We start from the raw sequence: 24,689 nt of genomic DNA, 5'->3' as shown, positions 1-24,689 counted from the left end.
GTGTTCTTTCTCCTCTGTCTGTGTGCGAATGCACAGACGGTTCAGTAGTAATTTGATGTGTGTCCCCGGGGACATTTGATGGATTAAAGCTAAGCAGCTCCATTTCGCAGCACCACCTGATCTTCCACTGCCTGTGCCCCATATAAAGGCTGGCGTGATTGCTGATCTCAGCTAGTCTGACAGTCTCTCTCTCTCCCTCCTCTCTCTGTCTGTCTCCATCTCTTCTCTTCCTCACTGGTCCCTTAAGCCTGCTGCATCACAGGAGCTATCCAGTGCTGAACAGGATCGCTTTTATTTTTTATTTTTTTTATTTTTTCCGGGGGAAGCTGGGGGAGCCAGAGAGTATCACACAGCATTGCCGTCAGCCTTGTTCTCCACTGGTTTCCATTTTCTTTCTTATGTTTTTTGGCCGTTGTCTTCATAATAACCACGAGGATTACCATCAAGCCAGCTCTATCCGTGTGCTTCCTCAGAGGGTCTTCAAATTATTTTTTTTCTCATGCGTTTTTCTCAGCTTTGTGTTTTTATCCATTGAAACATGCCCCGCTCATTTTTGGTGAAGAAGATCAAGCTTGATGATTTCTCTTCGTCCAATGTGGCCACCTCCAACCATCATCACCACCTGGACGACTCGTTCACTTTTGCACGCTCCATCACAGACTCAGTGACCAGCCTCGGCGTTCGTCTCAGTGAGAATGGTGAGTTAACATGCCTCCAGTCTGAGCCGCTCCAGTTAGGGATTGTGCACTTGCTCCTGCCTGTAAACAGCTCCGGTGCTGATTTCAAGCATGCCTCATATTTCTACTCTTAGCACAGATGGCATCCTCTTTTTATTTTTTTATTTTATTTTTATTTTTTTATTTTTGTCCTTCTGTCCGGTGAGATTTCCCTTCGCTTTAGCCAATAACATGCTCGTAGTGTGTAAATTAATGTGTGCTACATGCAGCCAGCTGATTTTTGAACCGATCTCCTAAATAATCCTCTCCAGAGGCACCCCACCCCCATCACTGTGCTCCCAGACTTTTGTTTTTTGACTCCGCTGAAGGACGGACACAATTCAGGTCACAGCCACGGATTAGTTTATGTAAATAGGGAACAAAACGTGTGTCTAATCAGGAGAAGCTCCCGTTACGTATTTGTATGACTGCACCAAGCCTGTGGTGGCGAAACACACGTAGTCTGACAATATCTGGTCATCATGTGGACTAAAAAATTCATGAATATGAGAGATGAGTATCAAATGATACGTTTGTCCTTAGCTGTTATTGTCCTTGAGTTCCCATCACGGTCCGATCCTCCCTTGCCCCCCTCTTCCCATCCAAATGGAGTATGCACAGTCTCCCCACCCCCATCGCTCCACTACATCTTTCTCTTCCTTCCGGGCATTTGAAAACTAGCAGGGGTTAGAGTTTCAGCCGTTGCAGGCCTATCGTCGCCACAAGAGACACCAACACACTGTACAGTAGAGCCAGGAGGGAGGTGTGCAGCCGTGTTGAGGGGGATGAAGGGGGAAAGGAGAAAAAGGAGACAAAAATGCTTGGGGCAGCATTGAGAGCTGATCACATGACAGAGGTTGTACAGTAAACATGAAGAAAAGCACATAGCTGCACTGTGGTCAGCATGCTGACCGGCCACACTTAAGCTCCCGTCAGAGCTGAGAGGCGACCTTCACTTTCACAGTCTGCTTTAAGCTTGTCGCTTCCATTTTGTGGTCACGTTTGGAGGGCCATATGTGAGTCTTTGTTGTGATTTCTTAAGATGTGTTCACAGCGAGAGACCCTTCACAGTCCACGGCCAAATGTTGTGACGTTACCCACCTGTTATTCAACCGTGTCAATAACAGTGAATTTTAGAGGGGCAGGATTAGTGGATTAGCCGGATAGTTTTTTTTTTGTGACAACAGAGACTGAGCTGGTTTATAAAACTAAAAATAATAAACTAACTGTTTAAAACACAAGATATGTGGAAATAATAATACAAAACAATGCTACATACTACTATATATTGTAGTTTGCATTGAATGTCATTTAGTTTTCCTGCTGCAGGAAATTCTAACACTGTTTAAGAACCAATTTGTATATTTTTTTCACTATCTATTGTTCTTGGAGCTATTAACTATGTAAAAAAAAAAAAAAACATTAAGTGAGAAAAGGAAAAAAAACATTGCATTGATGTAGACAAAAGCCATTTAAATTACAACAATTAATTCAAAGAATCGTCTTTTTCATGCTGAGTCAAATGAAAAAAAAAAAAGGGGGGTGAAATAAAGAAAATCTCAGCGTGGCTAAAACACCTAACATCAGCACTTCTGCCGCGCCAGAAGATTTTCTTTCCCCCCATTGTGGAGACATTTGACTTGAGTGTCTGTCGAACAACAAAGAGGGGTGGCTGAGAGGGTCCATTAATTACATGCTTGCTTTGCATTACAGAAATGAGTCTATGAGCTGTAAAGGCTGATACAGCGAGAGTCCTAAACGATGAGCTCTACGTCTGACCTTGGGTAATTGAAACATAGTAAACAAGTCTGCAGCAGAGTATGGTTTGTTGATAAAATCTCAGCAAAATAAAGGCGATGTGTTCACACGTAGCACAAGGGCTCATTAGGTATATTTATGACAGTTTGTATTGTGGCTCTAAAGCAGGTGGGTCTCGCTGCAAATAATTGCTGAAGCAGCAGGATTCAAGCAGTATTCTGTCGTGGGAGGATTTAACAAAAACAAAAAGCTAAAGTATATCACATTTTATTTTTTTAAATTTGGCTTTTGAAATGACATGTACCCCTTTTTCTCTGAACTAACACCATCCGTCTAGCTTAAAACAGTGAAGCCATGCAGTGCAGCATAATAATGTGTGCACAGGCTTGGTGTTTCCCTGTCCCTGGGTGTCATGGTCATGTCTTTGACAAAGTGGGTGTGTGAACTGAAACCCTCGGGAATGGAGACGCTGGAGTAAGAGAGCACTTCAACTGATTTCTTAATGGCTTGTTTCTTGAAGGCACTTGAAGCATGCTCGCCGCTGCAGACAGGTGACCCTCTTCACAAACAATGCGTGCAATGCCAGGTCTATCAGCTTGTCAGACCTCAAGCACACCGGGGCTCAATAACCTATTACTGTGTGTCGCAAATACTTGATCTGTTCCTCGCATTATTTCTATCTTCTCCAGCTCTCGACTGTACCAACAGCTGCACTATTTTACAGATGATGGCCTATTGATCAGCTCAAAACTTTGAATTTCATTAAAAGGCAGTCAATACCTAATTTCCACCGCTTGCTGCACACAGAGCTTAGGAATGGCTTTTCTTCTTTTTTTTCTGCAGCGATGCACTCTGTTTTAGGAAAAGTACTTCACCACTTTTTATATTGGCACTCATATGTTTAACCCATGGAGTATCAAGCCTGGAGGTAAAAATGCATTTAGTATCAATTCACCTCCAGAGATTCACAGCACAAGGCTCTACCGAGTTCTGTGTGAATGCATTCGGCTGCCAGCAAGCCTTTTAGCTCCTCTGGCACTGAGCTGCTTCAGAGGGAAAGGGAAGACAAGAACGATGCCAACAAAAATATATCTCTCCAACATCATGCTCTGTACAGTTGGGGACATTTAAATCAGTCTTGGTGTGTTGTGCTTTGCTGCATCGTGCCCAAACCTGCTGCAAGTCTCGCCTGAAATCCTACAGGATGTAAGCAGCGATGGAACAAGTAATTCTGGTCCAAAAGTATATTTGTTCTGAGCAAAGAATCCCATTAGAATTGAGTGTGTTGTTAAAACTGTAGACTGTGGACTTCATCATGTTTTACTTGCAGTGGGATAGCACTCGCAGAGGAAGAAGCTCCGAGCAATCACTGTGCTTCATTTAAGAGAGGCTTTAGTATGCACCCTACTATACAGCAGAATCCTTTGATGAGCTATTATACAGTGCTCATCTTCATTGTAAAATTGCAACCTTGGCTAAATGCAGTTTAGCAGCACGTCATGTTTGGCTGCATCAATGGACTATTGTGAGAGCAACCTGTGAGTTCTGGAAAAAAATGCAATTAGCTCTGCGCTGGCACTCACTCTTTTTACCGTTTCACAAGGGGTAATCATCCAGCATTATAATCACGTAATCACCAGCATGTCACTGTGTCCTTCTCCATCACAACCCCTGGCCAACTGTGTCTGTGTGTTTCTTTTACCCAGGATACATCCAGGATTACATCACGCCATCTGTATACCAGGGGGAGAAGAAAATGGAGCACAAGCTGGCTTCGCCAGTGTCGGACCCCCTGTACACCCAGGTGAGCAGCGGAGGGGAGTACTGCGACCCCGACCTGAAGCAGCCCGACAGCCCCCAGTCTGGCATGACAGCCAGCGGCTTCTACACTGGTGAATCGGAGGCCCTGGCCGAGGGTTACACCATGGATGCCTTCTTCATCTCTGACGGGCGCTCAAGGCGGAAGGGAGACGGCGAGAGGAGCGGAGGGGGCTCGAGGAGCAGCAGCGCCAATGCCGGGGCTCCGGAGAAGGGAGCCGGTACGGCTCGCCACACCTGCAACGAGTGCGGCAAGACGTACGCCACCTCCTCCAATCTCAGCAGACACAAGCAGACGCACCGCAGCCTGGACAGCAAGATGGCCCGCAAGTGTCCCACCTGTAATAAAGTGTACGTGTCCATGCCGGCGTTGGCCATGCACATCCTCACCCACGACCTCAAGCACAAATGCGACGTGTGCAGCAAGGCCTTCAGTCGGCCGTGGCTGCTTCAAGGTCACATGCGCTCACACACAGGAGAGAAGCCCTTTGCCTGTGCCCATTGTGGCAAAGCCTTTGCTGACCGTTCAAACCTCCGCGCCCACATGCAAACACACTCTGCCTTCAAGCACTACAGATGCAAGCGTTGCAATAAGACCTTCGCTCTCAAGTCCTACCTGAACAAGCACTACGAGTCAGCTTGCTTCAAGGGCTCTGCAGACGAAGACGACTCTGGATCAGAAAATTAACCCGCGAGACGGAAGCGAAATTTTGAACCCCTCTTGCAGGTTCACAACCAATAACCCTATTCACTCTGCCCTCCATGCCTTTTTTCTTCCCTTTTTTTAGAAAGCAATATTTTCACTGAGATTACGTGAAGAAACTTTAATGATTATGGCAAAGACAATTTCAAAAGATGCTGGATCTTTTCCCTGCACAGTAGCTAATCGTCCACAGAAACATACAATCAAACAACCCTCCCCCAAATAGAGACTGTAGATGATAGTTGTACACAATTCAGCAACATGTGCTCGCACAGAAGTGCGAACATGTTGACACACACACACACACACACACACACACATGGAAACATACAAACATGCGTGCACACTCACACCCACACACACTAACACTTTCATGTGTGTACATGCACACTTACACCTACACACATACACAATTATATATGAGGCCTGGCATGTGAATTTTTATCAATGACTATAATGATATTGATATCAATAGTAATAATATTTAGATTCCTGATATTTTATAGGAAATAGTATTAAGAAAATGGAAAAAAAACATAAAAAGGGACTAACAGTGTTCTTTTGTTTTTTAGAGACAAAATGACCTCTTGTATTTTTATGCTGCTTTTTATTTGCTAAGAATTGAATTCTTTTGCAACTGCCAACATGAACTTTTTATGAAAATGTGAACTATGACAGTATTTGCAAAAAAAGGGAGATCATTTTAAAAGGTAAAAGACAACCCCCTTCTCCACACCAATGTTTCAATTCAACGGATGTTATTTTTCTATTTGATTTTTCTAAATTTATTTTTTTGTGCTTATTATCCCTTGTTGATCAAAAGCATCTTTGTAACTGTGGGTATTCAGAAAAAAAAAAATTTGAATAAGCTATACAGGATCATAGGTCATTCAATCCAATTCTGCAAGCGTTGTGATTTTTAAACTTTGGCCTGTTGAACAGGTTATCACACACTCTTGTTTGATCAAATTCATAGTCTCACCTTGATGTACAGACTTGGACAAAGAAAAAAAAACAAAAAACTGAGAGCCAGACCAAATGATCTATCTTTATAAGTGCCATGTGTGGTTGACTCGTCTATAGCAATGAAAAACTCTCGTTGTTCTTCCTCGACCATGGTGGCTTTGCATAAACTCTGCTGCCTTTATGGTGCATCGTCCAGTCTTAATAAGCAATCTTCACCCAGTGTTTGAGGTGCTCCCCCTCCTCCAGTGTTACCTCAGAGAAAAGATATGGACTCATACACCCTCAGTTACAAAGTGACAGTTTCAATTATTCTGTTTGTCTGTTTTATATGTCGCTGAAAGCCCATGATTTAGATGCATTCCATCTATTTATCATGTAAATACTTTATTTATCTACCTATTTATTTATTTATTTATTTATTTATGTATTTATTTATTTATTTATACTTTCATTTATCTACCTAATTTTGTGTATTTATTGAAGACTTGCTTGTTTATCATGTATTTATTTATTGTTTATATTTTTTTTTTAAATGAACATCCATTGACCTTGTAAGATGCTGCTGATCTTCAAAGAAAATGTTTATATGCATGAAAACTGTAGAGAGTCCCTGGGACTTAGTTTTTTAAAGAGGAACAATGTACAGTACCAGTGCTAGAAGATTACAAACGAATGAATGCAGAGTTCGTGTTTTTGTTTTTGTTTTCTATTTAGTGGCAATAATTTTACTTACACAGCTATTGACATGTAAAACAATCACGGCTGTCTTGTTTATAGTCAACTTAGGGCAATACAAGCAAAACAGAACATGAAAATTCTTCCTTATCACGCTGTTTCCCAAAAGTCTACCGCCTCCTTCTAAATGGAGATTTTTGGCCTTTAAATCTCAGGCAATAAGAAATTCTCAGAAACGGATGTCACCCAGAAAATGAAACACCATTAAAATAAAACAGCAGAATAAAGTAGGTGTAATTTTGTTATACCAGGGTTGCAAAGGTGCAAAAGCAATAAATGCTGTTGATGAACCAACTGCGAGCAACATTCAATCATTTAAAAACAGTAAACTCAAACCTGCTACAAGTGTTAAATTGTCTGGAAGAGGCAGATATTCCTTAATAATAAAGTCTTCTGTTTTAAAGAGCTAAATAACATCTGCTGGCAGCTGAAATGTAGGTGAGAATTGACTGAATTGCCAGGAGGTTATTATACAACAGGACTACAATTATTTCCATTTCGGCCACTGACATTTAAATATAGTTTGAATTTACTGTTCTTCTCCCAGATGTGTCCATTGCAGCTCCAAACAAACTCTCTGAGGTGTCGAGGGAAGACTCCCTCTGAGATGACATTGGGTTGGCGGCATGTCCTGGATGTGTGTCTTACCGAGCACTAATGGTAATGATCGTGACGTGAGCGGCCTTCGTAGAGAAAGTTTTCAGGATTGTTGTAATAAAACATTGCGCCGTAATGCACTTCCAACTCCCACATCATTTGTCCCGCATCCCTCCCCCTCCCCGCCGGCCGTCCCCAGCCTGTCCCAACTGCCTCTAAACAGACGCGGCGAGGATGAGATGTGCTGAAGTGGGATTGGTGGAGGGTGGCGGAGTGTGGGAGGATAACAGGTGTTTGCAGACAGACTGCAGATAGGGAGCGTAATTGAGTCGGTGAGCGACCTCCAAGGGGGAAGGTCAAGCACCAGCAGGCAAATGCACTGTCAGCTATTTGCATATTCCAAATGGGTGACACGATCACAGTAATGCTGAGCTCGCCCTAAAAAGCAAAGCGAAACAAAACAAAACCCCCACTAAAACCGAGGGAGACGAGGGAGTAAATAATAGCTTCTGCTCTGTTTGTCCATCCGATCCTGTTTCACCGTCATCCTGTCAATGGTCGCCTAAGTGCTACAGCTGAATCACTGCATGAGAGCATCCAAACCACCTGTCTCCTGATTAACTTGCAGAACACACAGTTTGGCACGTCGCTGTATCATTGAGCTAATGCAGAAAACGTTACTTCCAGCTGATTCTTTTATGGGTTCTGTATTTTATGGTGAGAGCCGGATGTAATGTATCTCCAAATCCTGGGGACTGTGTTTTAATAAGGGAGATAAAAAGCACTGAGATCATTAAAAACATCAATTGGAAATGTACTGTACCTGTAGGCTTGTTTCTAAACCTGGCAGTACTACAGATTGTCCTCGGAGAAAATACTAATTACAGAGGAGGCACAATTTGATTCCAAACTACTGGATTTAGATGTAGGGAAACATTGTTCCTCTTTGATAATTTTGTAAATATATTTGTAAATATATCACAGCAATAATATGACAATGCATGTGGACATTTAATTGCTCTTTTTATATTCATGTTGTCTTTTTTTAATGAAGAAAAAAGACAAATACAGGTACCAATTGCAGTCTGGGTGGCCACGTTGAATCAGGGAGTGTCTTGATTAAAAAGCTATCTGTTGTAAGTTACAAACAAAAACTTCAAACTCTGTGTATTCTCAAAGATTTGATCATGTTTCTGTATGATTTTTCTGTTCTTGTTTTCTTTTATTTATGTGCCCGGCTTGGCTGCGCGATGAAAAAGTGCCAAAAAGTATGATTTCCATGACAAAAGCCTTCAACATATGGTTGGCTGCTTGAAACCTTCCATATGGTCCTCAAAGAGAAAAAAAAAAAAAAACTGATTAAGATTTTCCACTTTCGTTCTCATTCTCTTTCTCTCTCTCTCTCTCTTTCTCTCTGTTCCAGCTGAGTATGAAGAAACTTAAGCCATGATTGCTGAGGGGTGTTTTGATTTATCTTGTTCTGCTACAGTTAATAATGATGACAACAATAGCAATGATAACGTTAATAAAAACAATAGCACAAGGAACCTGCACGTCCACTCGTGGTTTGTTTTAAAAACACCTCACTTCATTTTATTAATCAAGTATTGCTTATTTCATGGTTTTGCCATATTTATGTGGAACACGCGCACACACACGCACACACACACGCACGCACACAGAGCAGATGTTCATTCACTTGCTTGTTCCATCCTATTAATTTCCTTCCTAATATGTGTCTGTATAATGTGGAGCACAATGAGAAAAATGGCGAGTCTGGTATCTATTTGAAGTAGCCCTTAGTCAACATTAACACGCTGAGTAATTGACGTTAATGTGCCATCAGCTGTAGTTTTCTCTGTCAATGTTTGAGGGATTTTATGAGCTTTACTGTCAACTTACTAACTTTTAATTTCACCGCTCTGAGGCGCAGAGATGCCAATACCCCCTTTTGTTTTCCACAGAAGCGGTCAGAGGACCCGACAACACCAATAAGAGCTTTGAATAAGAGTTCCTGAGACGTCGGCGTTATCAAAAGCAGAGGCATCTGTTCCACCACTATTAAGCCCTTCCTGGTCATTAAATTTTAATGGAACATTGATTTTATGCTGGAACTACTCTTCCTGAGTGACTCAAAAGCCAGAGAAAAATATGGAACAAAATAAAAATGAATCACGACAGCGGACAGGGATTATTATTCTGGGGCCTTTCTTGATTGGTTTCCAGGGAATATACAACACTTGAATTCAATCGCTTGTGTCCTTCAGTGTCCTCCAGCAGCACAGCAGCAGTATAATGAGGCAGCAGCCAGAGCAGAGCAGAGCAGAGCAGAGCAGGGACTCAGGAACGAGACACTTTGTGACTGCCCGCGCTTTTACCTGCACACACGTTACACACTAAACTAAATAAACCGTCGTGTCAGTTTTCACGTGTTGAGCAAAGCGGAAAGTTCGCGACCAAGTGTTGCTTCGGGTGCAAGCAGCAACGGGCTCGTGGTGCCGCAGATCAGGATGTTGTGAGGACGGCACATCAACATTCATGTGCGGTCCTCACTCAAACTTTACCCCGGCAGATGTTGTCCCTTATCAGATTTTATGATGAAAGTAAATAACTGATTTCATTACATGGCAATGGACTGTAAAATGGGGACCCATGGAATCCAATTACATCACCCGTGGGTGTGCTGTGTGTGCAACAACAGCCGCCGTGAGCCATCAGCACCGGGAGGCAGGTAGGGCAGCCGTGGCCCTGCATACATATGCCTGTGTACGGAGCCGGCGCCTCCCACTGCCACTCACACTCACGCTCGGAGTACATTAGGTAAATTATTGAGAACAACATGCAAAATTGAGCGTGCCACATCGGCGTCTCAAAAACACTGACCTGAGGACACAGTCGTCTTCTGAGCGGCTGTTTGAGAGTTAATACGCCTGCCTTGTGATGGATTGAGGGTTTTTTACAACAGGGCCGCCGGACGAACAGAGCGGTAGAGGCAACAGCCACACTGTGCAGGAAACTATGAATTATTATGATAAATATGGGAAAACAATTCTGTAAAACCTTGACATGTTGCTGTTTCTGTTCATCACAGTCAACTGTATTGCACTGAGCTTGAGCTGAGACGGATGAGACAGATGAACAATTCCCACTATACTGTCAATTTCGACATTAAAGAAATTAATAAAACGAATCGTCTTTATAATCTAAAGTAAATTATATTGTCATCTGGCTTTTAAAAAAATAGTGAGAAATATTGATTGGTGATGTGCTGAGATTTTTACACCCAAACCTTCCCAGTTAACATGTTTAATTCAAAAACAACAGCAATTATTCATAGTTTTGAAAGCACTTGTGTTCATTGAATTTCATCAGCAAACATTTTACAATCACAATTTTTGGTGATTTCATTGTCCAACTGAACATGACTTTACATGTTGTTGAGAATCATGTTGACATCCTTGCTGTTATGAAATATTTTTGAGAATGTGAGCTCTCACTGTGTACTTAACAACATTGAACCATGTTGTCAGGTGTCGTGTAGCAGATCTTACTCGCATTTCTGTAATGAGGAGAAAGCCACAAAATTAAAGTGATGTGATGTTTTCACAAATCAACAGAGAATTATTCTGAAAATACTAAATAATATACAATTTCTGATATCCTAAAATGAACATTTGAGCAATTTAGTTTGATTTCAGCCAAGCTTGTTTAGGAGTCTGTTTTTTTTGTTTGTTTGTTTTTTGGCAGGGGGGCATTTTGCGGTCCAGAGTAAATTTCAAGCAAACAATAACAAAATGGAGAGACCGGGTTAATAATTAGTCTTCACTGGCCATCTGAAGGAATATTAATGCAAAATCGCTCTTGAAGCTGTTCTTTTTTTTTAGCTGCAGCTGGTGACTCTCAGCTGCTCTCACATGACAAAGCAAACAACAAGTCATTCTTGTAATTAAGCAAACCACGTTGCTCAATTGAACCCTCCTTCAACTGGTGCTGGCCCTTGCTCTGACCCTGATCATACATCTGGCGCCATCTGTTGGCTGATCACCAACCATCAGCTTGACAAAAACCCCAGCAGGCTTCATATTGGGATCATAACCATCAGTTCGGTGATGACTTATGTGCGTATTTGTGTCCTGGAAATCCTGTTCTTCGCGAGTCTATGGTTAAACAGAAAATCCATGACAAGCTAATTATACTATATCAGTAACATAATCAATCTGCTCACACACTGACCGCACTCGCCCAACAAGAGGTTAGCGAGACGATTCATTTCATCCAGGCCGGACCAACCAACTGTAACTGTGCCTTTAAGAGCTAACAGTTTGTCTTTTCACATTCTGCATCACAGGAGAGATGCTCATTAAAAGCTCCTCCATTCCTCACTGTTTCATCAAGTGAGACTGCCAAGCTCTTTAACTCAGTGTTCTTGATGTTTGTGCTGTTTGTGTAAAACCCATCTGTTTCCTCGTCTCTCTGTTGGCAGAGGGTCCACCTCATCCGTATGCTTCTCTTTTTGAAGTCGTGTCAAAATCGCATTTTTATGCATCTAAGATATCCAACTTGTCATCAGCACGCAGGCAAAAGTCAAGGAGGGCACTCCATAAATAGCTCATTTTTTCCCCTTCATATACAATGCAGAAAGAAACTAGGAGACTCAAGTCTTTATGGCTAAAATGTTTATCATTTGCAGGAATGGAATGATTACTAGGTTTGTGACAAACAATTAATCAGCAATTTTATGCGTTCTGAAAATCAAGTGATGATGTTTTATCATCCAAAATGAAACTGAAATAGAGATTCTGTTACATTATGCCACACTTTTCTTTACTGTACTTGACAATAAATGAAACATCTTCTGTTAGTGAATTGTTTGGACAACAAGACGCCTCTGAAGACTGCTTCCTGCCTCCTTGGACTGAGAAGATAGACGGAGTAGAAATATGAGATTAAAATGAGATATAAAAAAAATTAATTTAAATAACGATTTCAACAATTCTCCTGTGCTGTTCTATGTTGATATTTAGGTTTGAACAGCTTGACAAAAAAAACAAAAAAAACCACAAGAGTGCATCTGTTGTGAGTGTAAGGTTAATGAACTGAGCCAAGTGTAAATGGAAAGAAAGGCTGCAGCTTAATCCACATCTAAATAACCTCGGTCCCAAGCACCTCGTTTTCTCTCTCTGGATGAGGGCTGGAGAGCAAATTTGTTTCAAGGAAATGGAAGATCATTAAACAGGAATCTCATTCTGGGCAGCTGTACTGGAAGGAGATAGCGCACAAAAATAATTTCATAGATTCAGACAGAGCCGCTGGTGAATAATCAACATCACTGAGCGAATCAGTCACACGTTCAGCCGCAAACACCGCAACCGCCACCGTTGCTAAACCGTGTTATGATTTCACACACAAATTCATCTATCACAAAGCTATAGTTTGAAGGCGTCAAAATAATTATCACTTTAAAAGCATGTCAACGTGTAACAAAAAAAAAAAAGAAAAGAAAAGAGGAAGGCATAAATAAATATAGCTCACTTCTCTGTCAGAAAGCTGGCAGGTAATTTTCTCCAGCTGCTCTAAGTGTGACAATCCCACAGGGACTGAAATCTAATATTAACAGCAAATCATTATGTGGGAACTGTTCTTCCGTGACCTGCCGCTGTACCTGTGTGACTAACTCAATCTAAGTAATTGAGATATGTTAGTGACTCCAGCGCAGTCCTGCTGTGACAGCAAAGGGTCACGCAGAGTGTAGTGGGACTCTGAACACACACCGGCACAGGAGACGATTTACATGTCTATACGCCTTGAATGACAGGCCCTCTTCTCTTCATGTGACGCCGTTTTCTTTTGCCGCGTGATGAGGTGGATTTTGATTGGCAGCAAAGCAGCAACTTGACTGTTGCGTAAAGTATTGAATGCCCGTGGGTGGATAAGGCATCATACATTTTTACTGTGACTGCAGTTAGTCACGCAGAAACACAAAGTCATGTAGTGTCATCCGTGTCAACACATTACAGGCCAACAGGAGTTTTTTTGGGGTTTTTTTTTGGTATTCTGGTCTCAGCTGAAGTGATCTTGAAGAAAAAAAGTCAGTTGTTCTTTTCAGTTAAAAGTAAGACGAGACTGCTGCACTATCACTTAACAACAAGGCAAAGAAGTTGATAACATTTACCATGACATCTACATTACAGGATGTATTGTTCTCAGTTTTATTCTACAAGGGTATATAATAATATACTGAATACTACTGTTAATGATCACATACTATATATAAACCTCTTTCATGTTGTAACTGATCCCCGTGTGACCAATTAATCAACATAAAAGGCGCTGCCATTGTAATTCAAAGAATTTGTAATAATTCAATATAATGGCCTGCCTCTCCTGTCCAAGAAATCATTTTTAATTGTCTCATTAGAAGATGCTGCGGCAGTGGGTTGGAGAAAACAACAATAGTTCTGTTTCCACTCCGCTGCCGCAGATCTTTGAAGCTCTCTACTTACCTGTGCAAAGCTGTGAGCCCAGACGTCCTTTTTGTAACCACAGCAACCTGCTTGGCTCTTTGAAATTCCTGCAAAAATAGAAAATCAAGAAGTGGTGCACTTTGAAGGCTGGAGCCTATATCACGCAACAGTCGACAATACAAAACAATGACCTCATTAAAAACTACTGTCACCAAAGGATTCTGGGCTTGTGGCGGCTCTTTTTAACTGCATGACTAATTGCTGGAGTGAATTTTAATGAGGGACTTGTTTGGCCGAGTATGTGTTTAGTGTGTGTTTAGTACTACATGCACATGCTATGAAATATGTGCTGAGAAGCAGACCAGTTTAACCCCAATGTTCTATTTACCTGTTCACACTTGTTTATGAACTACTTCTATTAGAGTTACTTATCAACAAGATTTTATTGACCTGTTGTCGTCACTGCTGCTATTCCCTAAGTCTAAGGAAGGTAATAATGTGTTGAAGCTCCACTGATCAGCAACAATATCATGAATACTGACAGGGAGCTCGCTGATGTCTTCATGATGACACCTGTTAGTGAGTCGGATGTATTAGAAAGCGAGTAGGGCTGCGTGACTTGCCAAAAATAAATGTGATTTTGAAGTTTTCTTAAATCTTTGCATTGTGGTTTTTCCAGTAAGTTTCTAAGAGCCAGTCACAGCACTGCTTACATGCTATTCCAAATGCAAAAATAAACACTTGCTCCAAATGAGTGTTCATCATGAGATTTTTTTTGTTTTTTTTTTAAATTCACAGTACCGATATTCAGTGAAAATACTGGTGCAAACATCAAAGCAAAAATCTCAATAAAAACAGATAAAAAGGCATCCACCTTCAAACAACCACTCCTGACTTTGAAATGAGCAACATTCAACAAATAAATAACTCATGTCATTAAGTCTAATTAGATTTCTGCTTTCAGGATTCAGATAATTGCATTTTACACTGTCCAGTCGTTGAAATTAACAACGATGTGCCGGTGACCAGTCCAGGCATAACCTTTCTTTTCCAACAGGTGACTTTACAATATAATCTTAAAGGGAGGAGGCCTACACCAATCAGAGGTGACGGTATGTTTTTGTTTGACGCACAATATCAATGGCACATTAAAATAAAAGGTTGGTCCTTTAACTACAGTCTATATAAATCCTTCAACTTTCATTCCAAATCCAACCTTTATTTGGTTGCGTCTGTTGTCAGGACATGGTAAAGCATTCAAACCTATTGAGGTTTGATGAATCCTAAAGTTTTCATTGACACAACCTGTTACATCAAAATAAATATGGCATGTTTTAGAAAACCTAAGTTGACGTGGTTTTTATTATTTAGCCCACTGAACATTTACAATTTGACAAGCAATTTATTTTATGTCTGCATCTGCCAGTGGGCCAGCTCGATAAGAGCAGGCTTGATGGGTTAATTCCAGAAGAGGAAATACTTTATGTTCTCAGACATCAGGTGGAAAATATATGCATACATCAGCATCAGTATCAACCGTCGGCCTAAAGAGATGGAAAATATCTGCATTCTGAGTACTTGATGAAATGTAATAACTTTCAATCATTGTTTACCACAAATAGACAAATAGAATAAAAGACAGATCGAACGATCTGCAGCTTTATTTTAAATTACAATGTGTATCTCCACCAGTGTATGACATTGGATTACCTTTTGGAAAGATTAGATTGTGTCGGTATTTACTGCTGATGGAGCTGTTTTGCATACAAAAACAAATCTCTCCTCTTGTCATGTTGCCTCAATGAAAGTTGTTGACGTGCTTGTTGCTCAGATGTGAGTTTTGACCCTTTCATTTAGTCACAAATCATGCAAAGCTAAAGCTCCATTCTATCAGCCTGTCATATCAGCAGAAATTGGCATTTCAAGGTCAAACACTGAAATTCAATTTCAAAGCCAGTATCAGTTAATGCATCAACTGTTAGCCTATTTTATTGTATCTCATGTATCTGCACCGATAACCAACAGCAATAGATACATCTGGTTTGTAACTGATTTGACCTCCTTTTGGCTTCAAAACTCCCTCCTCCTTGTAGATTGTGTAGATTCAACATGGTGCCAGAAATATTCCTCAGAGATATAAGTATTTTGTGCAATTTCCAATTCTACCAAATCATGTGGTGGAGCTGTATTGAAATGATTCAGGAAATGATTAAGATGATTATAATTTTGTAACATGAAGGTCACGAGCAAGACCATGCAATGCAATGAAATGCTGCAATATGATTGGTTGAAAAAAAAATATTTGGATAGTGCAGTGGTAGGTGTGTGTAGTTGTGTTTTCAGCTAAACCCCATTGTATTAGCATATTATTATGCCTGTTATTTTTATAATGGCATTAGTTGTAACATTGTGAGCATTTTACTTGTTAGTCCCACGAATTATGTCCACAATTTAAATTAAGGTTCACATCATTTGAACTGCATTTCTATATCCAATATTCTAATCTTCAAAAAGAAAGTAGTTACATTTGTGTAAAACTGAAATTGTGCCTGTATGTAAAATATGATTTGAATATTAATTATTAATTATTAATATTCTTCGTAATATTAATAAAATGTGTAATTCAAATAAATGTGGTCAAAAGGTAACAATTACTTTGAGTAATAGCTTTGTGCAATGTAACAGTGGAGTTCAGCACAGGAGGTCACAGGCTGCACAGCTATTTTCCATGTTTTAATTAGTCACACCTGGACCGTTTTAGGCTCAATTGAATTTACTGCAAATATTCGACTAGTCTCCTTCCATTAACAAGAAATATATATATATATATAGCTGAAGCTGTAAGTTTGTGACTATAATGGAGGACAAAAAGGAAAATTGAGAGAAAATGAACTTACTTCAAAAGGGTATAAATGTTGCTCCATGACTTCCAGCCCACGTTTTAAACTTGTGCTAACAAGTTCCGCTGAAACCCTCAATGGTAGTCGTGAACAACAAATTCGGACAAAAGTACGTTTAAATCAGTTTGGTTAGTAGAACTGACGTCAAACCAATCAATGGCCGTGGAGCGGGACCTACGTGTGATTGACAGTCACGGCAGCCAATCAGATCTTGCCCCTGATCCTACCGGCTTACTCCAGGAAGTAAACAAACACCGAGCGTCACAAATGCGTCGCTTGTGGCGCGTCGCGAATAAAACTCAAAGGAGTCTGGCGTTTTCGTCCAGCAGAAACACGTCCAGCATGTCAACAGACGGTGACAACAGGTCCATTCACTCGGACAGTGTGGAGGAGGTTCATAACGTCCCGCTGCAGGTCATCGTCAGACCTTTTCCTCCAGAACTGGACGAGCAGAAAGTCCAGAGCTTGATGGACACAATAAAGGTAGAGTTTCATCACCCTGTCACTTTCTTCAGGTCACATTAGGTGCAAAGGCCCGCAGCTGGCCTGGACACAGCTGTTATTCTTGTCAAAACTACTCCAATCAAAGCAATGTACAATAATGAAAAACAATCCCCAAAGTCCAAGTGACATTAACAATATTTAGTTTTTGTTAGGAGCTACGTCTCCAAAATGTTGGGACAGGATGATGACCTTCCAGCTTTAAACTTTTCAGCGCCAAATACAACACAGCCATCGCTTGGAAAATGGGAAATGTCTACCACAATAAGAGTTATAGGCAATGGAAGGTCATCAATATCTTATTTTATGGATAAAAGAAATCTGGAAGTCAACCAGAAATTACTACTTAACCTGAGACAAACTGATATACCTTGTATACATACCATGATAATGATTGCATTCTTCTATATTTTTTCAAAGTCACCTTAGTGAATGACAGAATACCTGGAGTTTATAAACTGTTTAAAGTTTAAAATACTCTAGAACTGTCTTTTTTGCCAGGCTTTTAATTTTGTTTTCTTGTGAAGAGTCGCGGATCTCAGAGTGTAAATGCATATATGAATTCATTATCATCTGTTGTCCTTTGCATGGTAAAAAAATAAAATAAATAAATATATATATATATATATATATATATATATACAATTCAAATGAGTTGCAAATGTACTGAAACATTTAAACATTGCCACCTAAAATGTTCTTACACGGGCTTGTTTCTTTTTTCTATTCTCACTTTTGAAATTTCCACTTGTCTGTTCCAATGTCGTTTTTATTCAATCATTTGTTTGGCTTTGCTTCCAGGAAACGGCGGACATCGGCATCGTTCCTCCTATTGATGTGCTCTGGATCAAAGGCAGGGAAGGCGGAAATTACTATTACTCATTCGGTGGCTGTCACAGGTTTGCTGCGTATCAGAGGTTAAACATGCCAACGATTCCTGCCAAGATCATCAGATCAAACATCTCGGACCTCAGTACCTACCTGGGGGGTTCCACGCCTGATCTGCGGTGAGACTGGAGGAGCCCACGTCTGTTCTTTTGGGGGTTTTTCTTTCCAGTTTGCTCTTGTGCTGAGAGACTCGAGCTGCACAGTGGTTTAGTGGTTTGCACTCTTGCCTCATAAAAAGAAGGTCCACAGAATTGAGTGCAGGTTGCATGTTGTCTCTGTGCATGTGTGGGTTTTTTTTGTTTGTTTTTTTTTGCCAGGCACTCCAGTTTCTCCCCACAGACTCTAAAAATGCCTCGAGGTATGACTGCGAGTGTCTGATTGTCTGTCCATGTGTGTTTGCCCTGTGATGGCCTGGCGATCTGTTCACAGCTTCACTCATCGTCACCTGGGTTTTTCTCAAGCACCCCGCCAGTACCTGAAATCCTAAGTTGGATAAAGCAGCATTAAATTTGGATGGATGGATGGATGGATGGAGACTTGGTCAGGTTGGGTCACTGATACTGGACAACAGTGACTCTGAATGCAGCCAGTGACTGCAGAGTAAAAGGTTTACCAGCAGGGGGAAATGTAACCCTTCAGTGAAGGACATGATATTATCATGTTTGAAAAGTATTTGTGTTATCATTCTTAATTATTTTTAAAAAATCTCTTTCTTAATCATTTGGAACGTTTGATATACATTTTAATTGCATATATATTTACATGATTATAGTTTCCATGGGGAAAAAAACTGTCACGATTCATTTATTTACCCGGTAATAAAGGTCACTTAAAGATTCTCCCTTATTTTGAAGTCTTTTCAAAGGCATTATTATGACACTGACAAGTGAGTATACTTCTCATAATTTTAATGTCGTGCTTTGCCGTACCTGTGAACCAAGTGTAGCACAGGGCATGCAGGCAGAAAAACTCAAGCAGCAGTTTTTACTGTTTTTATTTACACTTGTGCTTTTTTGCTGCTTTGACACTTGAAAAAGCCACCGGTGGCTTTCCTTCAAGTCTGCCTTTCCAGTCCCTCCTGCCGAGTCCTGCGGAGGATTTAAATACACATCGTCTTGAGTTGAGCTATTTTTGTCTGAAATTATATTAGAAAGGTTCCTGTAGTCAGAGTTATTTATTTTATTAGTAGCACTGTGTTTAATTTTAGAAATCAAATGACACCAAGGGAATGTAATGTGAGAATCAATATGTCAAAAAGGACACTTTTTTTCCCTCCTTTTTTTTTGGACTCATAACATGACTCTAACAAGTGCGAATATTTTTTTTCCATGTTCTTGAGAACTTAATAAAATCTCAGTGGATCAGGTGTCCCAGCGTCTGAGTGCTGTTCACACACTTTGTTCATGCACAGTCAACTTTGATATTGACGGACCCGACAGCTCGGCAGCAGAGAGGAGCCTATAGACCAGATGGTTTTCGGAAGCAATCAGGTGTTTTGAAAACATCAGGTTGACAAAATGCAAGATGTTGTCGAGTTTTGCGGAGTCTGCTCATTCTGCCTGTCGTCGGTCTCCCCCCCCACCCCCCCCCCCCCCCCCCCCCCCCCGTGATATCCCAAAAAAATATCTTGCCTCTAACCTCCCAGGTTGTGTTTGTGACAAAGTAATGGAAGTTCTATTGTGTTTATATATATATATATATATATATATATATATATATATATATATAATTTTTATTTTAACCTGTTGGAGCAAAGTAACATCAGATACAATATTTTCAGGAATTAAATCAAACTTAACCTGTCCACCTGTGACAATGCATTGCAAGCTCAATTACAAGTATAAATGCATTCTTCTTGCAGTAAACGTCAAGAGTATTCTTCAGTGAATGCTTTGATGTATTACATCATGCGCTGTTTTGCTGTTGTTGCTGACCTCGGAACTGACTCCACTTACTAAATCAAGTCAGACGGCAGTTCCCTTCCCTCTGTCTTGGAGGAAGGAACTTTACAGAATAATATAGGTGAGCTATACATCGAGACAGGGCTTTTCCGACATCGGCGCTCTCACAATGCAGGCTCTGGGCTGCCTGACGATCTCCCTTTGTGGCCATCGAGGAAATGAAGGGCAGCTTTTACCGACCGGCCCTAAAGGGCTCTAAATTTCTCCCCTGAATCGTCGCGTGTGAGAAGATTTCCTGTGGCTCACTCACTGTCTGGAAGTAACCATATCCTCAAAGGGGTTTTGACACGCAATACTGGTATGGAAAAAATACATTGCACCTGTTGCTTCGGGGAGCGGTTTCCCTGGGTGGTTCTGCATGCTTTATCTTTCAGGATTTGAACAGATCAAGGAGATTTGGGCAGTTAAGAAGAGGAACTGTTTGAGGCCTTTTTTTTTTCTTTTTTTTTTTTTACACAAGCATGTCATTTTCTTGTAAGTGTTTTCTTTTCTTTTCTTATTATTATTGATTTCTTGTTTTGGTGAAAGGTTTTTGTTGTTGAAGTTACTTGTTGATGGTTTTGTTGGGTTGACACTAAGTGTGAAGATGAATATTTTCCAGATTTTGAGTTCAATCATCTGTAAAAGAACTTTTTCATGCTCAGAGAAATAGAGGGTGTTTGCAAATTGTGAGAATGTAAACTGTGCTCATTCTTAAAGAATAGCCTGATTGAAACATTTATGGTTAAATCAATATTTGGACACTTCTCATGTTCTTTTTATTATCTCTTCTACATTAATGAAACAAATTAAGATTTTCAAAACCGAGGAATGGAATATTGACACTTTATCTGGCAAGTGACTATAGTTTATAACTTATGTTTGGTCACATTTCATACAGAGTTCTTTTACCATGAAAATCTGAAAAATAAATGTTTAAAAAATCAGATTTGCTAAAATCCATTCTGTGTTTTATTTTAAACATGTACTGAATGCCATATAAGGCATACTTGAAATCCCTTTATTTTTGCATAATGTGCATTTCAACAATAAGATATTAGAATTTTGGAGGCAATAATGAAATATGTATGACGATTAAGGAAAAAAAAAAAAACTTCAAAAAGTTCATCAGTACAAGTTTATCGGAGTGTCTTGTAACAAGTTGACAGACTATTTTCGTAGCTGACTCGACGAACAACAGTGTGACCAATGATGAAGAACTTAGGAGCAGATTTTGGAATTTGAGAGTTTATTCTTCCCAGTGTGTGAACAGCACTTCTGAAAAGGTTCCTCCTTTCTTGTGCTATTTTTAGACGACACAGTGGAGAGAGTGACACTCTAAACAGCAACTTAGTTTGTGAACAAGCTATCAAATGTGTAGGTTTTTTTTTTTTATAATTAAAAGAAAGGAAAGAGGCACCGCAGACCTTCAAAGTGACAGGACTGTTGAAATGATGTCAAAGCACACATTTCAGAAAGCAGTGAACAGTTACTCGTGTCAAACAAGTTATGTTCCCCGTGTTTTGGTCTGATGAGCTGGTGCCAGAAACAAGAGAGAATTAAAGTGATTAATAAATTTTTTTAGAACAACCTCCCATCAGTGACGCATAACCACTCATAGGTTGGGTTCATTTAAAAATTGTCTTGTATTTTCACTGTTTCGGTACAGTAAAGAGTGAACAAGCACTCTCCGTCCATGTCTGTGTGTAAAGAGAATGATTGAACTTAACGTGTCATCCTGGATTTTTCCATTATAACATCCCACCCTGAACCCTGACAATGCACCATAAAATAAATCTGCTTTGACACATCTTTAATGAGGACAATATGTCTCTCAGAATGTTCCTACGGAGTGATTACTCCTCTTCTACAAAGTACCCCAATTAGGCTGCTCAGACCTTACCGAATCGATTCTGGCATTCCTCTATGAGTTAGCCCACATCTAAAATGGAGCTGAAAAATGATCTCTGGTTAGCCAGCTCACCCATTTGTTCCACCCGAGATGGCATTAGGAGCCAAATCCTTTTGAAAGAGTTTAGGTGTTGGAGGCGACGAGGACTTCGCACAGCTTCCTATCCGGAATTCGCTCAGACTACTGGTGGCTGCAGGCGTGTAATTTGGGCCAGATTTGCAATGCCGTATCCACCCTCTGCCCTCGGCACACAGACACACTGCGCTTAAACCACCTTCTCCATGTGCAGCTTTGTGAAAGTATACATGTGGTATAATAGAAATAGGTTGTGTTTCCCAGAGGCCTCGGTACAAATACTAAGGCTTAAACGTTGGCAGTGAATGTGAGCGACTGATGGGAGAGTTTACAGGGCGAGGTGGCCTCGTGAAGGAACCTTTATTGCACAGCATGATGCTTTTGGAGTTTTGCTTGTATTCGGAATATACCTGTAACCACAGGGCAATCTCACCCCCCACATCTCCCATGCTTTTATTCATTGCTATCTGTTCCCATCAAAGCAATTATTTAAAATTTCGAGTGCAGATGGATTTGCCCACTTTAATGCGTTATAGCAAAAATCATTCATTCATGTCTAAACTTATGATCTCACACCTTTCAAAGCAAGATTTTGGCCGATTCCTCTATTTTCTCATTAAAACATTTAGTTGTCAGTGACTTTTAAAAATTAGATTACAGTATGTGTTCACATCAGCCCGCAGCTGTCACACCTGTTGCATTAATTTGCTTTACACTGGGTCCTTTAGTTTGTCTTCATCATGTTTAGTTTGCATTCAGTACAAATTGTGTCTTTTAATGAAATTGACAGTGAGTTATTCCCATTATAGCAGAGCTCCTTCTCATGTGTCGCTCAAAGTAAAAACAGCTTTACGCAGACAAACAAGAAAATAAATGCAAAAGTCATAAAGGGATAAGCACAGAAAAAAGGGGTGACATACAAACGATCCAGAATCATTACAAACATTTCATCAGGTTTAATTGACTAGGAAAAGATCTGCTGTGACGTCAGCTCATTTCACGTCATTCATTCATTACAGCTGCGAGGTGACGTGTGGATTTTTCTCCATCAGAAATATGTTCATCATTATTTATTGGTAGCTGTTGTTCAATAGCCTTCACTGATGGCTGTGCATCTTTTCTTACAATAAGAGGATGAAAAAGACTTAATTAAAAACAGCAAATATATTAATTATCCCCTATCATGGACTGTGGACCTGTACAAGCGTGTACACTGCCTTCGCCAGCTTGGATCGGCTCCAGCATCCGACAACCTGAGGATAAAGTGGTTGAGAAGTTAGACTGATGTATTACTTAGGGTATTATAGGAATGACAGACGAGTGCTGTAATTTCACCGAGGATTTCAACACTGAAGTTGGCAAGACTCAGTACGAATCCAATACTACTAAGTGCATTGCTATTTTGAAGAGGAGGGCAGGCAGGGCCATTGAAGGCAATTTTAAGACTTCTGGCATGAAATAAATTTGACTTACAAAAGGGGATTAAACAGAAAAGTCTTTTCAGGCACGGACGAAAAAAAAAAAAGTGCTGGATTAATCAATAGCACTGCCTTTTAGAGCCCAGTGTGTTTCTCTTCCCAGGCTTGTTTTTCTTTTTTCTTTTTTCTAGCTCAGCCTCAAGCATATTTTATTCATACTGAAGATGTTTGAAACCAGGCCACGTTTACATTATTTAAGTTTAAATAAAAGCTGGGCCACAGTAGAGTTTAGGCATCATTACTCACACAGGTCTCAGTCCTGTATTTATTAGAGTCTATTTTCAGCTGTAGATTTAGTGTTGAAGTGGGTATTTAGCACAGCAGGACAGTGTTTGCGTGGGATCCACTAAGTGAAGGACGTGTCGCACCACGCAACAATGTCGAGCTCCCTGATGTGTTTTTAATAACTTTTGCACAACAATGGAGCTCAGTGTTACGGAGAAATAAAGTTGGGTAGTTTCATTGTTGATTTTCTAGATCAAAAGTCGAGAGGTTACAAGAACTAGGACATTGTTTTTATTTCATCCATTAAATCCTTGCCAAGTCACAGTCCAAATTTGTTGATTTAAGAAATCAAACAAGCACAAAAAGTAACATACATTATACAGTAATGATAATCAGCACTGAGTTTGGTGAAATTATATTTACTTCCTCCTCGTCATGCCAGAGATTCATAAAAGAGAATACGTGGAGCAAAATGTTATCTAACCTGTATTAAATCATCTACAACTTAACAAATGTCAATTATTTACATAAAAAAATTTTGCAGCTTCTGCAGTGCTGCAATGTTTTATAATGATGTAAAATAAAGACAGTGTGTAACCTTCAGGGAAAGGTTGGTTTTCAGTTTAATGTGAAATGGACAAGAATATAAGATTCATGGCAACGTATCTAATTGTTCCTCATTTTCAACATGTTCCATGCAGGCAAGAGTACTTTCAAATGTAAGCATATTGTGTGTTCCAGTCAATATGGTTCAGTGAAGGTAAATCATTTCCATATAATCTCAAAGTCCAACAAATTGGGTGAATAAATACGACAAATCGGTCAGTGACCTCTGACCTGAGTGACTCTGTGTTTGGATTGTGTTGTGTTTCTAAAACAAAGACGAACATAAGCTATTTATCCATCAGTGATCCAGTATAAATAGTATTATATAGTTCCCATTTATTCAACCACTTCTATACAGCTTTATCCAGCTTAGGGTTGCTGTTGGCTAGAGCCAATCCCAGCTGATA

The 24,689-nt window shown here is 40.2% G+C and overlaps 2 protein-coding genes across 2 annotated transcripts; both read left to right on the top strand.

Annotated features, from left to right (window-relative positions):
- Positions 1 to 538: 538 nt before the first annotated feature.
- On the top strand, positions 539 to 4,980 carry scrt2 (scratch family zinc finger 2; the record flags this gene model as incomplete). Its single annotated transcript, XM_080496255.1, has 2 exons — positions 539 to 698; positions 4,181 to 4,980. The coding sequence occupies 2 exons, from the start codon at positions 539 to 541 to the stop codon at positions 4,978 to 4,980; spliced, it is 960 nt and encodes a 319-aa protein (XP_080352381.1).
- Positions 4,981 to 16,924: 11,944 nt separating this feature from the next.
- On the top strand, positions 16,925 to 19,408 carry srxn1 (sulfiredoxin 1 homolog; the record flags this gene model as incomplete). The annotated part of the gene is made up of 2 exons (XM_080497381.1): positions 16,925 to 17,140; positions 17,960 to 19,408. The coding sequence occupies 2 exons, from the start codon at positions 16,925 to 16,927 to the stop codon at positions 18,167 to 18,169; spliced, it is 426 nt and encodes a 141-aa protein (XP_080353507.1). The 3' UTR covers positions 18,170 to 19,408.
- Between the last annotated feature and the right edge of the window lie 5,281 nt (positions 19,409 to 24,689).

The sequence above is a fragment of the Blennius ocellaris genome (genome assembly GCF_963422515.1).
Source record: "Blennius ocellaris genome assembly, chromosome: 5".
In the NCBI taxonomy this organism is placed as follows: domain Eukaryota; kingdom Metazoa; phylum Chordata; class Actinopteri; order Blenniiformes; family Blenniidae; genus Blennius; species Blennius ocellaris.
Note: the sequence above shows the minus strand (reverse complement) of the source record. Positions and strands in the feature narration are given on the sequence as shown.